A 16,849-nucleotide genomic window follows, 5' to 3' on the forward strand; every position below is an offset into this window, starting at 1 on the left:
CTTGTTCCTGATCATAGGTGAAAGCATTCAGTCTTTTACTGTGATGTTAATTGTAGGCTTTGCTCAGATGCCCTTTATCAGGTTAAGCAATTTTCCTTCTGTATTATTTACCTAGGACTTCTAAGACAAAGTATCACAAACTGGGTGGCTTAAAATGGCAAAATGTATTGTCTCACAGTTCTGGAGTCAAGGTGTCACAGGCTACGCTCCATGTAATACCTATAAAGAAGAATGCTTCCTTGCTTCTTCCTAACTTCTAGGGGCACTTGTCAATCCTCACTGTTTTTTGTCTTACAGTGGCAACACTTTTCATCTCTGCCTTTGATGTCACCTGGTATTGTCCCTATGGTGAGTGGGTAAGTGTCTTCACATGGCATTCTTTTCTCCGTGTATGCCTCTTTTCCTCCTCTTATAAGGACACAAGTCATATGTGATTAAGAACCCAGCCTGCTCCAACCTCATCTTAACTTGACCACATCTGCAATGACCCTATGTTCAAATAAGGACACAAATAAGGTCCAGGGTTTGGGCCTTCAACACTTTTAAGGACACACTATTCAGCCTACAACACCTTTTATTAGTAATTTGTTGAGTGTGGGGTTTTTTTCCCCATTAAAGGGTTTGGATGTTGTCAAATGCTTTTTCTGCAACTATTGAGATGACTGAATGGATTTTGTCATTTATTCTACTACTATGATACATTATAGACAGTCCCAACTTATGATTGTTTGACTTAGGATTTTTTTTTTCACTTTTTAATGGTGTGAAAGTGACATATTTGGTGGAAAGCATATTTCAAATTTTGAATTTTGATCTTTTCTAAGACTAATGGTATGCAGTATGATATTCTCTCATAATGCTGGGCAGTGGCAGTAAACTGCAGCTCCCAGTCAGCCATGTTATCTTGAGGGATAAGCAACTGATACATTGATAACCATTCTGTACCCATTTAACTGCTCCGTTTTTTACTTTCAGTACAGTAGTCAATAAATTACAAGGGATATTCAACATTTTATTATAAAACAGGTTTTGTGTTAGATGATTTTGCCTAGCTGTATACTATTGTAAGTGTTCTGAGCACATTTAAGGTGGGCTAGCTAAGCTATGTTTGTTAGGTTAGGTGTATTAAATGTATTTTTGGCTTATGGTATTTTCAACTTTTGATAAGTTTATTGAGTCATAACCCCATCGTAAGTCAAGAAAAATCTTTATGTTGATTCAGTTTTGTATGTTAAACTAACCTTGTATTTCTGGAATAAACTTCACTTGATTGTCGTATATAGTCCTTTCAATATGTTGCTGTATTAGGTTTGATAGTATTACTCTTAAGGCTTTTTGAGTCTATATTCATGAGATATCTTGGTTTCTAGTTTTTTTTTTTTCCTGTCATATCTTTGGTTGGGAAATATTCCTTTCTCTTCCATGTTCTGGAATAGTTTGTGAAAGGCTGTTATTAATTCATTTTTAAATATTTGGTAAAATTCACCAGTGAAGCCATCTGGGCCTGGGTCATTTCTTGGGAAGAGTTTTAAAATTACTGATTCAATTTCTACACTGGTTATGTCTATTCATATTTCTTATTTCTCCCATTCATAATAACCTCTTATAATCCTTTTTATTTCTATAAGGTTGGTAGTGGTGTATCCTTTTTCATTTGTAAGATTAGTAATTTGAGCTTTCTTTCTCTTCTTTCTTAAATCATTCACCTAAAGGGTTGTCAATATTGTTGATCTTTCTAATAACTAACTTTTTTTCCCCAACAACTAACTTTTAATTCTTTTTGATTTTCTCACTTTTCTTTCCTCTGTTTCATTGATTTCCCTCTAATTTTTATTACTTCCTTTCTCTTCTTGCTTTAGGTTTAATCTCCTTTTTCTAACCACTTAAGGTGGAAGATTGGGATACTCATTTGAGATCTTTCTTCTTCTTTTCTTGTTTTTAGAGAAGGAGGGCAGAGAGGCAGAGGGAGAGAGAATCTTAAGAAGGCTCTATGCCTAGCATGAAGCTGATGTGCGGCTCCATTGCACAACCCCGAGATCATGACCTGAGCACAAATCAAGAGTCAGATGCTTAACCAACTGAGCCACCCAGGCACCCCAAGATCATTTGTTTTCAATACAGTTATTTACAGTTATAAATATTGCTCCAAACATTCATTAGATGCGTCTTATAAGTTTTAGTATGTTCTATTTTTATGCCCATCCATCTCAAAGTATTTTTGCATTTCTTTTGTGATTTCTTTTTTGACCTATTATTTAATAATGTACTGTATCATTTTCTCATAGTTGTGAATTTCCCATATTTACATTTGTTATTTCTAATTTCATTTAATTTACTTATGGTTAGAGAATCTACATTATGTGATTAAAATCCTTTTAAATCTATTAAGACTTGTTTTATGACAGCATATTCCTGGAGAATTTTCCATGTGCAATTGAGAAGAATGTATACTCTGTTATTATTGGGTGGAATGTTCTATGCGTGATTGTTAGGCCTTGCTAGTTCATAGGGTTTTTCCAAGTCTCCTATTTCCTTATTGATTTTCTGCCCAGGTTATCCATTGTTAAAAGTAGGGTACTGAAGTCTTTGTTCTTGCTGAACTGCTTATTTCTTCCCTCAATTCCATCAGTTTTTGCTTCCTGTATTTTTTGTTGATTATTTTTTTCTCCTTTTTCCTTGGTGTGGATTATCCCTATTGACCAAGTTCTGCCAGCTCAGATCTAGTGTTGAGCTCCTCTAGTAAAAATGTTAATTATTATACTTTTAAACTCCAGAATCTCTATTTGGTTCCTGTTCATAATTTATATCTCTTTATTGATAGTCTCTATTTGGTAAAACATGCATGCAGCCTTGTAGATCCCCCAGGAATATGTCAGAGGTTTTCAAATACCTCTGAGGACATCTCATTCCCCAAATCTTCCTTTTCAGTTTTTTTCCTAGACCATGATTATCCCAACTGATATCACAGCCTCAGGTGGTTACTATTTAAACAATGCTGCTGTTTGTTTGGGATAGACACTGTGGGGATAGGGCTTTTTCTGGGAGTTAGTGCAAAGTCAGTCAAATAATAAATGACAAGGCCTTGTGTATAGGTTTGTTCTAGGGAGCTGCAAGACAGGTCAAATAGTAATAAAGCTCTGGGAATGAAATGGGTCTTTCTGAGGAACTCCAATCCTGGTCTTCCCTCTCTAGTGGCTATAAGCCTGCTGATTCTCAAAGCTACTGTGGAGCTGGGAGAAAGTGATGGAATAGGCCAAGTTAAAAAGCCTCAAACCCTGCTGTTCTTACTGAGGTTCAGCAGTTTATAAAATGCTGTCAACCTCTGGTTAATTTCCAGAGTTCAGAAAAGGCAATTTTGACAATTCTTGCAATTTGTTGCTTTTGTGGAGGAATATGTTTACAGACTTGCTACATTATATTTTTGAGCATGATATAAGTTAGATTATGAAAAGGAAACAAGGTAAAATATGGTGTAATCAGAGCATAATACTATTCAAGTCTTGGTGACTGTGCATTAAATATTTATATAGTATAGCAATACCTGGGGAAACTAGCCCATTACTTCCTCTACTCTATCAGTGATGTAGGAAACACTCTGGCTGCAAGCTTTGAGAAGTTTAATAACTTTATACATACTTTGGGAGAAAAAGTACAATTAAGTTATTGATTCTTTTTCTTTAATCATGAAGAAATTGTAGGTCCCAGCAAGAAGATTTCTGATGCTTTTCATTACAGTATCAGAAATCCAAACCTCACACTACCAGTGTGAATCAATTTGCTGATTTAATTTTGTGCAAGTCAAAAAGTAAATAAAATATGTGGAGGAAGAACTCAGCTTCCACTACTGTACATATCCTTATGGCACATAAGGATATGATCTAATTCCACCCATCCCACCAAATAATTAAAACTGCAGTGTTTTACTTCCATATCTGAAAAAAGTTCTTCATTAGCTCCTTTCCTAGTAAAATTATTTGAGATCCTCAAATACTGACTGTATTTACTATATATAACAAATTCACTTTTAAAATTAATTACTTGATTATAGTATATCTATCTTTCAAGTTCCCTAAAGAATGTCTTCAAAACACAGATATTTTGCAGCCTTGGAAATGTTTATTTAATAATTTGATAAATTATTGGATTTCTCGCCTCAGATAGTTTTAAGTATTATAGAGCCAAATCAGCTAGGCTCAAACAAGATTTCACTTCTCTATTGAATTCATGTACTCTTAGCTCAGCCAAGCACAAAACAGCTAATGCCGTCACGTTTGAAAAGCTTTTATGCTGAATTTGACACAAAAGCAATCACAAAGCAGACAAAAAAGGAATTTCTCTTTCAAAAGCTGAAAGGGGAAAAATAAATGAAAACTCTGAGCCTGGATAAATCTCTCTTGACACTGGAAAAGAAAGCTTAAAATCATCAAGAAATAATTTTTCCAAGGAATTCACTGCCAAGTTTGGGCCAATCTTAATAGCCTGGGGAACAGGTTGTGAAGTCAACCAAGATTCTGCCAAATAAAATAAATCCCATGATGACCGCTGCTGGCAGTTTTAGGTGCCAATGTCACACCATCTTACTTCCTATGAAAGTTAAATGGCATCATCCCTCATAGGATTCTGTCATAGCTTATTGGCAGGGAGTTTGATTAAAATGGAAATCCTGTATGATTTTTCCCTAACATCTGTCTTTTCACCTCAAAAAAAAATTATTGTTTTACTAGGGCCATGGCGAAGATCAAATAAAGCCATGTGGTTCACAGAATTAGCTACTTCCTCACATTATGTTTCTGTTTCCAAAAAATTAAGGGTTCTGTGGGAGAGAAACTACATATATTCTGGACATCTCTTAATGAACTGCTCATTAATCATCAACATGATGGGCTGCCTATAGCTTGTTCTTTTGATAAATCGAGACTCTCTCATTGCCATCTCCTTCCAGCCTGACCATGCTTTCAGATGGACTGTCCCTGGATGCTATCTGAAACTTGATTCCTCTCCTGTGATGGGCTTGTTCTTGTCCCCATCTTTTCTCTGCTACTATTTTTTAAGCAAGAGGAGGAGGCTATCTGAATGTCCAATCAGTAAGGAGATGGTGAAGGGTAGAACTTAATGAGATACTGTGAAGTATTTAAAATGTTAATCATCACAAGTTATAAAGCAACATCTATAGGTATTTATGTAAGGACACTAAGTTTAAAGTCAGAATTCAAAATTTTATCTCCATCATGAGGATAATGAAAGTATGTAGATAAGAAATGGAAGAGATTACAAAGATGAGCAATGATGAATCACAAAAATATCAGAATTGTAGATGAATTTTTCTTTAGTTCAGGTACAATGACTGGTTTAAATTTTCAAAGAGTATAATACTACTGGTGCTTGCCTTTGGAACCATTTCGCTGTGACAGTGAGGGTAGTCATCAGTGACGTTGCTGCAAGGGAGGCTGGCTGGTTTAATCACAGCTCTCCGCCTCCGTAGACACAGCCTGATGATCGCCTTACGAGGCTCACCAGCTCTCTTGCTAATCTTAGGCACGGAGACTCAGAAAGAATTTATGGAACTAGGAGATTCTGTTCAAATTATCCAATGCCTATTTATGTCTATTTTCATCTTTTCTTCATAAAAGAAAATTGTAAGAGATAAGCCAGCTATTACCACTCAGTAGTGATAATGTATTAGACACAAAGGCCAAATCTCCATTTTATATACTCACTGAATTTTAGAGGAATTAAAAATTGTAGTTTCATTAAAAAGAAGCTATAATTTGCAATTTTCTTTTTAGTTTTTCGTAGTAAAACAGAATATGAAAGCCTCTCCCCAGTATACTGTTTCATCATTTTCATTTCCCACCTGTTGGCTTATCAGTAATGTGATCTTATTTGTCAATTCATAATTACAGTTGTCTCCTTTTCTGATCTTCACAGTGTTTTCTTGATTTGTTTTAGTCACGTAGAAGATAATGGGTAGAAGAGAAAATCTGTGAGGTCATCTGCAAGATTAATTGCTACGCATTCATATCGTAACTCTATGATTTTCTTTAAAGATTTTTAAATTTATTTACTTGACAGAGATCACAAGTAGGCAGAGAAGCAGGCAGAGAGAGAGGAGGAAGCAGGCTCCCTGCTGAGCAGAGAGCCCAATGCGGGGCTCGATCCCAGGACCCTGGGATCATGACCTGAGCCAAAGGCAGAGGCTTTAACCCACTGAGCCACCCAGGCGCCCCGTAACTCTATGGTTTTTAAGAAGAGTTTCTGAACTTCTCTAGGCTTCAATTTTCTCACCCATAAACTGGGAATGATAATAGTTTTCATGGAAGATGCCTCAGAGGGTAAAATTAAGCCAATATATATAAAATGATTAGCACAATTTTTACAATGAACAAGTACTTTCTAAATATTTGTATTAGCATTAGGATTACTTTTAGCTTTAGCATATGTCATTTAGGGAATTGATGGAAAAATTACAGCTTTGGTCATCTTTAGATAATGAACATACAATGAAAGTGCAACTATATATATATGTATATATATGTATATATAATTATGTATATAAAATTATATACATAGTTGAATTCGTAACATATAACATATAACACAAACAAAAACATCAGTTCCTATAGATAATGGCTGAGCCATTTTTATGATGTAGTTTTAGACTGACATTTGAAAAGCAGTTTTTTTATTTTGAAAGTGTGACAATGATAGCAATTATATCATCTTGTCTTTGTTTTAGGTGTTTAAAACATAATGACTTGTTTGGATGATGAAATTGTTTTGCTTTATCCTTTCATATTTTCTTTTACCTTTCTTTTCATTTCTTATTTAAAGCCCCTTGCTTTTCTAGGGGCTACAAAACCCTATTCATTCTTGCCATCACTTTAAGATTTTTGTAGGTTTTGAGATTCCTCATGTGACAACTTGCAGTCTTCTTGCCTTTATCAAATTTATCACAATATGCCTCTCATTTCTCCTTTCCTTATTCTAACTCAAGGGTCCAGCCCAAACCCTTTTCCCCTGTTAATTCCTCCCACCAGTTAAATGCTTTCTTCCAAGATCTGCTGGATTCATAGAATCCTCAGTTTTTGGACAGGAAAAAGAAATGGTATAACATACTGAGTACCTTATGGATAAGACCCGAGCCTTCAAGAACAGCTGCATGAATTTTATTCCACAGTCAAACCAAGAGTTGGGAATATCACCATTAGAAATTCCTATGCCTTCTATGTTCATCCAAAAAAGAAAATCCTAGTGGCAGCAAGCATCTTGTGAAAGACATAACTACTTCCAACAGAGGTAATGATGAGTCTGTAAAATCCTATGTGACTTTCTAACATTCCTGTCATATGAACAAAAATCTTATTCTCATAGCAGCACAGCTCCTTTGGAGAAGTAGCTAAGGCTGAGGCTGGCTACAAGCTCATTAGCTCACTATTCCCATTTACTCTTCCTGATGTTAAGCTGGGAACATGTTCTGGTCAATGGGAGGTGGGTGATGCACATAATTTCCAGGCCTGTCCATAGAACCCCATGGATAAACTGGCCACATTCTGTCTTACTCTCCTGCAGTGACTGTGGGCAGCCCTAAGTTTAAGATGATAGTATCACAAAACTGGAAAATCCTGGATTCCTTAAGTCCCTATTTATGAAAGGGCTCTCAGGAAGCGCTTGTCAACCTCCACTGGAATTCATCTTTATTATATTAAACTATTGAGATTTCAGGGTTTTTTTTTTTCAAATAAACCTAGCATAAATACATATGCCATGTAGCTCAGCATAGCCTAAACACTGACTCATTTAGAAATGGAAGTCACTTCATCCAAGAAAACCACAATATAATTTTTTTTCCCTCAGATGACATAGCTAACTTGTGATTCAGCTAATTGTTTAGCAGAAGGCCTTTTTCCACCAGGAAAAAAAAACAATCTATAGAGGGTTTTAATAAAATATTCAATCTAATCATATTATCACTGTGTTACTTCTCTGTTTAGCATTTAAGGTCTTGCCCAGAACTATGAGGTTTGAAAGAATAAAAAGCATGTATGGCACCAGGCATGATGCTTGATAAAACATAGTGAACAAATATTATTTCCTTTCCCTTTTCTCCTTCTTTTATCACAATGAGTTCTACACTCTGAAGTGGACAGATATATGATGGAGTTTGGGGGGAAAAGAAGAAGAGAAGGAAAAGAAAGAAGTAGGGAAATTGGTCTGAAGGTCAAAGACCTGGAGGAGAATGTAAGAAGACCCCTCATCCTTGCCTTATTTTAACACTTCCTCTCCCTTCTCCATTCAGGGCCCTACTTAGGAAGGAAAGGACCCATTACTTTTTCTAGGAAGGAATTAATTCCAAATGACTGATTTTATGCTATCACACAAGTATGTATATCAACTATGAAGTGATCTCAAAAGATGGTGCAATGTGAAAACCAGCCTATGATATCCGGATTAAATAAAATTAATTTTAAGACTGATATTAGCGATGAGTTTTCCTCCAATCTCTATTTTGGCTACTATGAGCCTGCAATTGCACTACTGGGTATTTACCCCAAAGATACAGATGTAGTGAAAAGAAGGGCCACCTGTACCCCAATGTTCATAGCAGCAATGGCCACGGTCGCCAAACTGTGGAAAGAACCAAGATGCCCTTCAATGGACGAATGGATAAGGAAAATGTGATCCATATACACAATGGAGTATTATGCCTCCATCAGAAAGGACGAATACCCAACTTTGGTATCAACATGGACGGGACTGGAAGAGATTATGCTGAGTGAAGTAAGTCAAGCAGAGAGAGTCAATTATCATATGGTTTCACTTACTTGTGGAACATAAGAAATAACACCGAGGACATTGGGAGATGGAGAGGAGAAGGGAGTTGGGGGAAATTGGAAAGGGATATGAACCATGAGAGACTATGGACTCTGAAAAACAATCTGAGGGTTTTGAAGGGGTGGGGGGTGGGAGGTTGGGGGAGCCAGGTGGTAGGTATTACGGAGGGCACAGATTGTATGGAGCAGTGGGTGTGGTGCATAAACAATGAATTCTGTTACACTGAAAAGAAATTAAATAAAAAAAGCCTACTGTTCATTTCGGCTTAAATCTAGTTTCCTTTTAATAAATTTACATTAAAAATCATTAAATTTAGGGACGCCTGGGTGGCTCAGTGGGTTAAAGCCTCTGCCTTCGGCTCAGGTCATGATCTCAGGGTCCTGGGATCAAGCCCCGCATCGGGCTCTCTGCTCAGTGGGGAGCCTGCTTCCTTCTCTTTCTCTCTGCCTGCCTCTCTGCCTACTTGTGATTTGACAAATAAGTAAATAAATAAAATCTTTTAAAAAATCATTAAGTTTTAATCTATGGTTATAATTTTATCCAGTATAACTGGCATTTTATTTTAAGAACATAATCATGATACCAACCTTGGTTTCTGTGATTTTCTTTTGGATTGCATCCATTGTGTAGGGAGCCTCTTTCCACGACTCGAGCTTGGCTCTGGCCTGTCCCAACACCTGCTCAGCCTCTTCTTTAGCTTCTAGCCATTGTGTTGAATCCTTTAACATTTCATTCAACTGCTGTCTCCGGTTCTGAAGGTGTTCCTGTACTTCATCCCACTGACTCTGAATTCTTTCAACTGGAATAGAAGGAAAAATGAATATATAGGAGTAAATGCTAGCCTGGAGAAGACCTTTGAATCTTAACCTTCAAAGATGATCTCACTTTTCACATTATTTATTTTAAAAATTCTTCATTGTATTACAGATAGGATAATGGACAATAGAAATCCTCACTTTTTCCAATGGCAAACATGAAGTTAAGTTATCTTCCTTAAGGTAACCTAGAATATCAGTTGTGTATATAAAAATTAAACTCTCTCTATTCTCAATCCCCTGAGCCAAATATGAAAATCTTTTAGAAAGGTCCTAGAGCAGACTGCCTGAATCCTTCTGCCCTTACTGCTTCAGTCCCCAACAACCTGACTTCTGATACTATCACTGGCAGTTCATTCCTTGAAGGATTTGCAGTGCCACAAAGAATTCATTTTGCCACCTAAGTTGCAGGCTAGATATACCAGGGAATCGATGATTCCTGACATCCTACCTCCCAGGAGCAGCCTAGAACCGAGGACTGATAGTACATATTGGGATATGAATATTTAAGCCTTACTCACTTCCCTACTGATATTTCCCTCAATTGCCAAAGAAACCACATGCTCTGGTCTTCTTCTGGGGCAACCCAAGAGCAGACAGGCCTACTGTAAATTTTTTATAACCATATCTAAGAATTCATACTCGTTATATTCTGTAAGTAAGACAGGATTATACTGTCTTTTTTTGTATCATTTTTTTTTGTATCATTGTGAGTCAAAGATGGAGATGTTCTATAAATTCTGCTCTGAAGTACTTTATTTTAGATTAAAAATAAACATTACCACATTGTTTTTATCTTTTACAGACCACATTATCTTTTTTTTTAAGTTGATTTCATAAAATAGAAATAATGTCTTGGAAAATAAGTAATAAACCCGCTATCAACTTTATCCCTTAAGCAAAACCTGACATTCTAGATTTTTCTTGAGGTCTCAATGAATACCATGTATAATTGGTTACTAATTTCTCTCACATAGGACTCCTTCCCACTTTTCACATATTCCCACTGCAAAGCTCTATCATTTTTTTGCCACATGTTTGCAGTAGACTTTATAGCCCCCTGTCTCAAGTCTCTGTTTTGTAATGCAACCTCCACACCACAGAGAGAGTAATAATGAACATAAATCGGATCATCCCACTCCCTCATTTAAACCCTTCAATGTCTCCCCACTGTCTTCTGGAGTATCTTAGCTTGATATACATTTTTCTCTGATCTGCCCGGATAATCTGAAAGATTTATTTATAAAGGATTAAGTTACAACATAACCCGGGTGTAGGAAAATCACCAAAGAGAACACAAGATATTGGGACTTGCAGCAGTAGAGCTGTTACTATATCTAGGACCAGAAAATCAGGGGAGGGAAAAGTAGCCAGAAGCTGAGAATGACAAGGAGAATCCACCTTGAGAAGCTCAGTTACCTTTCGCCAAGGGACACCATTGGCCTGAGGCAACTCCACTAGGGAGAACCAGGAGAATAAATATCCTGATCTCACTTTGTCCTCTCTCTCCTTGGGGTATACCAACTGGAAGCCAGAAGGCATGTGAGTCCAGGGATGACACAGATCAGCCCCTCGGAGTAGAGGCCAAAGAAGAAAAGGATGAAGAAGGGGGTGTGGATAGACAAATAAAATGTACACAGCACAATACTGTAAAATTATTCTGCATGATGTAAATTTAGTCCTTCTTCATTGACCCTATTTTTGCCCCCATAAAGTTAAGAGTTAAAGAAGTACTTGAGATTTTCTGAAAATAAGGATGAAAACTAGACAAACCCTAGAAGACTAGTGGTTGTGACATGAAATCAAGAATCTGGTACCTAAAATAGGTAAAACCAGGTGAGTGGCACTCATCATAAATGACTATTTTGGGGAGTTCATTTCTGTTTGGGTGCTTGCTTGTTATTGCAAAACCAGACAGCATACTATATTCCAACTTGAGTTAACACATGGACCTCTGTTTAAATGTCAGTCTCTCTCTATATTCTTTGAGCACCCTTCTTTATTGTTTGTTTCATTGTTGTTATTGCCCCACAGGGTAGTATGGCATCTATTTAAGGTAAGATTTACAGTGATTAATTAGTCTTCTATTTAATCTTTAGTTCACAAAATTAATAGTATAAATGCTATTAGAAGAATGCTGTTTAAAATATGTCTTTACATATTCTGAAATAATTCCCCGTCAGTCATAGAAATAACTGATATTCCAATTACATACCATTTTTTCAACTTATCATGGCCAGTTATTTTACTCTGCATAGTTGGTACCTTTTTTCTTAGCCCATTTTTATATACTACATGTATATGGAAATAATAAAATTGGCTTTCCTTAAAAAAAATCTCTGATCCCAATTTGCTTTTGCATCAATCAGCCTTGATTAGTGATATTTTATTATGCTAGCAAACTTTTTTGATATAAATATGGTAAGCTATTTGCATTCATGCCGGTGAATATTTCCTACATCTTATAGTTCATAAGGTAGACATAATCTTTATATTTAAGAAGTCCATCATAGGAGAAAAAATTAAGATAGTTCTTCCTATTATGTGAGTATGTGTCTCTTCACTGTGGCAAGAGGAGGAAACTTTCATAGCCCAGATCATTATTTCAGACAAATATACAATTTGAGTGCTTGTTCAGTTAGAATGACAAAAGTATTCATCCCAAAGGGGTCATGTGTATGTAATGTAGTAAGGAAAACTGGTTCATTGGTGTATGTATCCCACTAAGGGTATGCTTTCTCATCCTTGACTTTCAACTGTACATGATCATCAGATAATATTTAATTAAATACAATTACAGGCTACAGACTCGCTCAACAATCCATCTACCCCTCCCAGCACACCTACCTGTCAATCCATTCATCTAGCCTGCCAGTCACCATTTTATTTACCATCTACTAGATAACCAGACATTATGCTTAGCAGTGGGGAAACAAAGGAGTCAAGACAGATTCCCTGGTTTCTGGTTGGTGCCTGTCAGATAAAGGCATCATTCAGTATCTACCCAAAGAAAAAGGATGAACAACATTTCAGGAAAAAGATAATGAATTCCATTTTGGACCTATTCAGTGGGAGGTTTTGAGAATCGTCTACATAGGATTATCATTTTAGTCACTTGGACTGAAGGGATAATGGTATAGCTGTGTATTTGGGGAGAGAGAGAAATCCAGGGTTAGAAATTACTTCAGAGAAGTAATGAAAACCTCAATGAGTTCTCACTGACATGGTATGTAGATTGAACAGAACATAAGGGTAAGATGAAGTCCTAGAAATACAACACATAAAGACAGAATGAAGCAAAAGTAGCTAATAAGATGAATGAATAGCTAGCAAAGTAGGAGGAATGCCTGAAAAATGTACTTTCATAAAAACATGGACAAGAATTGCAAAAACTCAAAAGTGGCTAATACTGTTTTTTAAAAGATTTTATGTATTTATTTGACAGAGAGAGATCACAAGTAGGCAGAGAGGCAGGCAGAGAGAGAGGAAGGGAGGCAGGCTCCCTGCTGAGCAGAGAGCCTGATGTGGGGCTTGATCCCAGGACTGTGGGATCATGACCTGAGCCAAAGAAAGAGGCTTTAACCCACTGAGCCACACATGTGCCCCTGGTTAATACTTTGAAAAGCCATAAATGTCATGCCAGATAATAAAAGCCATAATAACATTTATTGGAATATCTACACTGCTTAAAACTCTGTTTTAAGTTCTGTATGAGTGTTAATTTATTTAATCATTATGATGATCTTATGAGGTGGTTATCATTGTTTATGCTGCTGCTGTTGCTACTTCTCATTGAACAGAGGAAGAAATAGACTGCATTAATGAATTGACATAAGGTCATACAGAGAGTGAGTGGGAGAGCTAACACTTGGACCCAAATAGTCAGACTCCCCAAAGCCCATGCCAAAAGTATCCATTGGATTTGACCACATGGAATTCCCTCAGGACCATACAAAAGATAATCTTAGTGGAGTGGTGGAAATCTTACTATAAGGAATTGACAAATGAATCAGCCAATGATAAATGAGAGTTGGAAGATAATTACCCTTTGTGGATGACAACTGTGAGGCGCATTTTTCACTGCATCCCAGAGTTCACTCATCAGGGTTGAACTCAAGTTGCCCATAGCAATAACCTGCTTGATAATTGGCTCAATTATTGGCTTCTTTCCCTGTTTTGCTGTGCCACTCTCTTACTGGCATTTCATGGGATCACCTTACAAATAAAACAGTTTCACTCAAATCATTGTTTCAAGGTCATCCTTCTGAGGGAAGCTAGTCTAAGTTAGATTTTTATTCATTTAATAAAAAAAAAAACCCTTAGTGCACAGCCTAGTGCTTGGTGCCTTGTATACTTTCAGTAACTGTCTGTCAAATGAATTGTACATGTAGACTATTTTAATTATCCATACTTTCTTTTTATAATGATGTAAAAATGCCACTTTCAAAGTTAACTCTTGCTCAGGACCTTGAGTCTTTCTTCTTTAAAATGAGTCACTGTCTCTTCGTTGCATTTCAAGTTTACATAAATTGAACACTGGTTGAAGAATTATGCTCATCATCACTTGTCATCAGGGAAGTTCAAATCAAAATTACAAAGAGCACCTCACACCTATCAGAATGGCGAAAATCAACAGCACAAGAAACAACAGGTGTTAGTGAGGATGCAGAGAAAAAGGAACCCTCATGCACTGTTAGTGGGAAGGCAAAGTGGTATGGCCACTCTGGAAAACAGTACAGAGTTCCTCAAAAAGTTAAAATTAGAACTCCCTTATGACCCAGCAACGGCACTGCTGGGGATTTACCCAAAGGATACAAAAGCATTAATTCAAAGGGATACATACACCCTTATGTTTATGGCAGCATTATTTACAATAGGCGAACTATAGAAGCAGCCTAAGTGTCCATTGACTGATGAATGGACAAAGAAGAGGTGAGTCTATCTATCTATCTATCTATCTAGATATATAGATATATATCACTCAGCCATAAAAAATAATGAAATCTTGCCATTTTTAATGACATGGATGGATATAGAGTATAATGCTAAGCTAAATAAGTCAAGAAAGACAAATACCATATGACTTCACTCATACGTGGAATTTAAGGAATGGAAAAAACAAGCAAAAGGGGAAAAAACAAGAGAGAGATACAAAGCAAGAAACAGACAATAAAGGACAATCTGACAGTTACGGAGGGGAAAGGTTGGGGGGAATAGGTGAAACAGGTGATGGAGATTAAGGGGTACACTTGTGATGAGCACTAGGTATTATATGGAAGTGTTGAATTACTATTTTGTACACCTGAAACTAATATAACACTGTATACTAGATAACCTGAACTAAAATAAATACTTAAAAAAAGAATTGCATATTTTCCTCTTTATTTTCCATGATCTCTATTTTAAGCAAAATAAGTATTTTCTGGGCACCCATTGTTTCTTATTTAATGCCTCTGCATCAATCATATTTTTTGTTAGAGAACATCTTCAATATCATATTTACTAGTAGAATATTCTCATCTGATTTAAAAAATCCATAAATTAAAAAGTCTGTTGGTATGTGAGGGGAATTCTTGTGAGCCAAAAATAATTCATGATCTTTCTTTCTCTAATATTCTTAAAATAGACAGTGGATCAGAGAGAATCTGTTGGCATGTCTTTTTGCCTCAGTATGTACTTTTAATTAAATCTAGATGGTGTAATATAGAAGAATATATGTATATATCAGATAAGGATTTTTCTTTATCTTTGAACTGTTTATTGTTTTGGTTTTTGTTTTCTTTTCCTTGCCCTTCCTTCACATTTGTTTTCTTGCCTTTGAATAGCTAAAATTAACTTTCCCTAATTTCCTTTTTTTCAAAAATTGTGTTATGTTAGTCACCATATAGTATTCAGATAAGGATTTTCAAATCTTAAAACATACTGAGCTTCAGAAGCTAATAACAATAAAATATTATATTGTTATTAACATAAGTACAAAGAGATGGATGCTAGAAAGACAGTAAACAGAAGTATCGACCCTTGTGAAATAAATACCCATATGTGAAAATATATTTTGCAGAGCAGAAATTATGAAGAAACTATTTCCTTTACAAAAGAATTCACCATAAGATTTATTTAAATAGTCAACTTGTCAAGTATATTTAAAATATTTGACTGGTGTTCCAGTCCCCGGTACTAAATTGGAAGCTTCCCCTAACTGGAAACTACCCAAATTCCCCTCTACTGGAAAGTGGATAAATACACTGTGGTATATTTACCAATATAATACTACCTAGCAACAAGAATAAAATATCTACAACTTATGCAATAGTATATATTAATCTCACAAACATAATGTTGAGTGAAAGAAGCCAGCCAAAAACAAGGGCATACTGTTTTATTTCACTTATATAATATATAAAAAGAGGAAAAAGTAAGATGACTGCAGAAGTCAGGATAATGGTTATTCTCGTGGGACTGGTAGTCACTGAAAGAGACATGACAGATGCTTCAGAGTTCTGTATATTATTCTGTTTCTTGATTTGAGGGGTGTTTACACAGTTGTATTTAGTTTGTGCAAACCCACCAAGCTAAACATTTATAACATGTGCATTTTCCCTTATGTATATTGTACTCCAATAAAAGTTTAATGAAGTATGATTTGACTTGTAAAATGTATTGTGCATGCAACATTGGAGAATTCATCTTTTCAAAAGGGCTGCAACCTGTGAAATAAGCATCACTGGCAGATATTAATGATAATAAGAGATGCAATGGTTTTGTTAAGGATACATATAATTTAGGTCTTAGATTGGTGTGATAAAGAACATCTCAGAAATACTCATTGGCCAATGAACCAGACTAGACTCACAGAAACAGATCAGCACATAGAGACTAATGAAGCAGATATTTGGTTATTTAACTACAGAAACAAAGCACTGCAATTGAATGATATAGCTGTCCTAAGAGCAGACCCTGCAGGAGCATACACAGAAGAAAACATCAGAAGTGTGATATATATTCCACTTTGTCAAGGAATTAAAGTAAACATAAAATCTGCAGATCATCAAAGAGAAGCTGTTGTTTTGGAGCTGGGCCATTGTGGTAGCTGGACATCATATGGACCTGCTAATTGTTCATGCCTGGGCCAACAATTCAAACTACAGAATTTCATCACGCTTGCAACACTGCACCCAAAATATTATTGATAGGCCAAAGAT

At 36.1% G+C, this 16,849-nt stretch overlaps 1 protein-coding gene across 6 annotated transcripts in view; it reads right to left on the reverse strand.

Annotated features, from left to right (window-relative positions):
* Positions 1-16,849, reverse strand: part of DMD (dystrophin) — a 2,094,983-nt gene that overhangs the window by 538,501 nt on the left and 1,539,633 nt on the right. For all 6 annotated transcript variants that reach the window (XM_032330377.1, XM_032330378.1, XM_032330375.1 and 3 more), the window contains one exon: positions 9,420-9,631. In XM_032330377.1, coding sequence (XP_032186268.1) covers positions 9,420-9,631 — 212 coding nt within the window. The remainder of the gene's footprint in view (positions 1-9,419; positions 9,632-16,849) is intronic.

The sequence above is a fragment of the Mustela erminea genome, chromosome X (assembly GCF_009829155.1).
Source record: "Mustela erminea isolate mMusErm1 chromosome X, mMusErm1.Pri, whole genome shotgun sequence".
In the NCBI taxonomy this organism is placed as follows: Eukaryota; Metazoa; Chordata; class Mammalia; order Carnivora; family Mustelidae; genus Mustela; species Mustela erminea.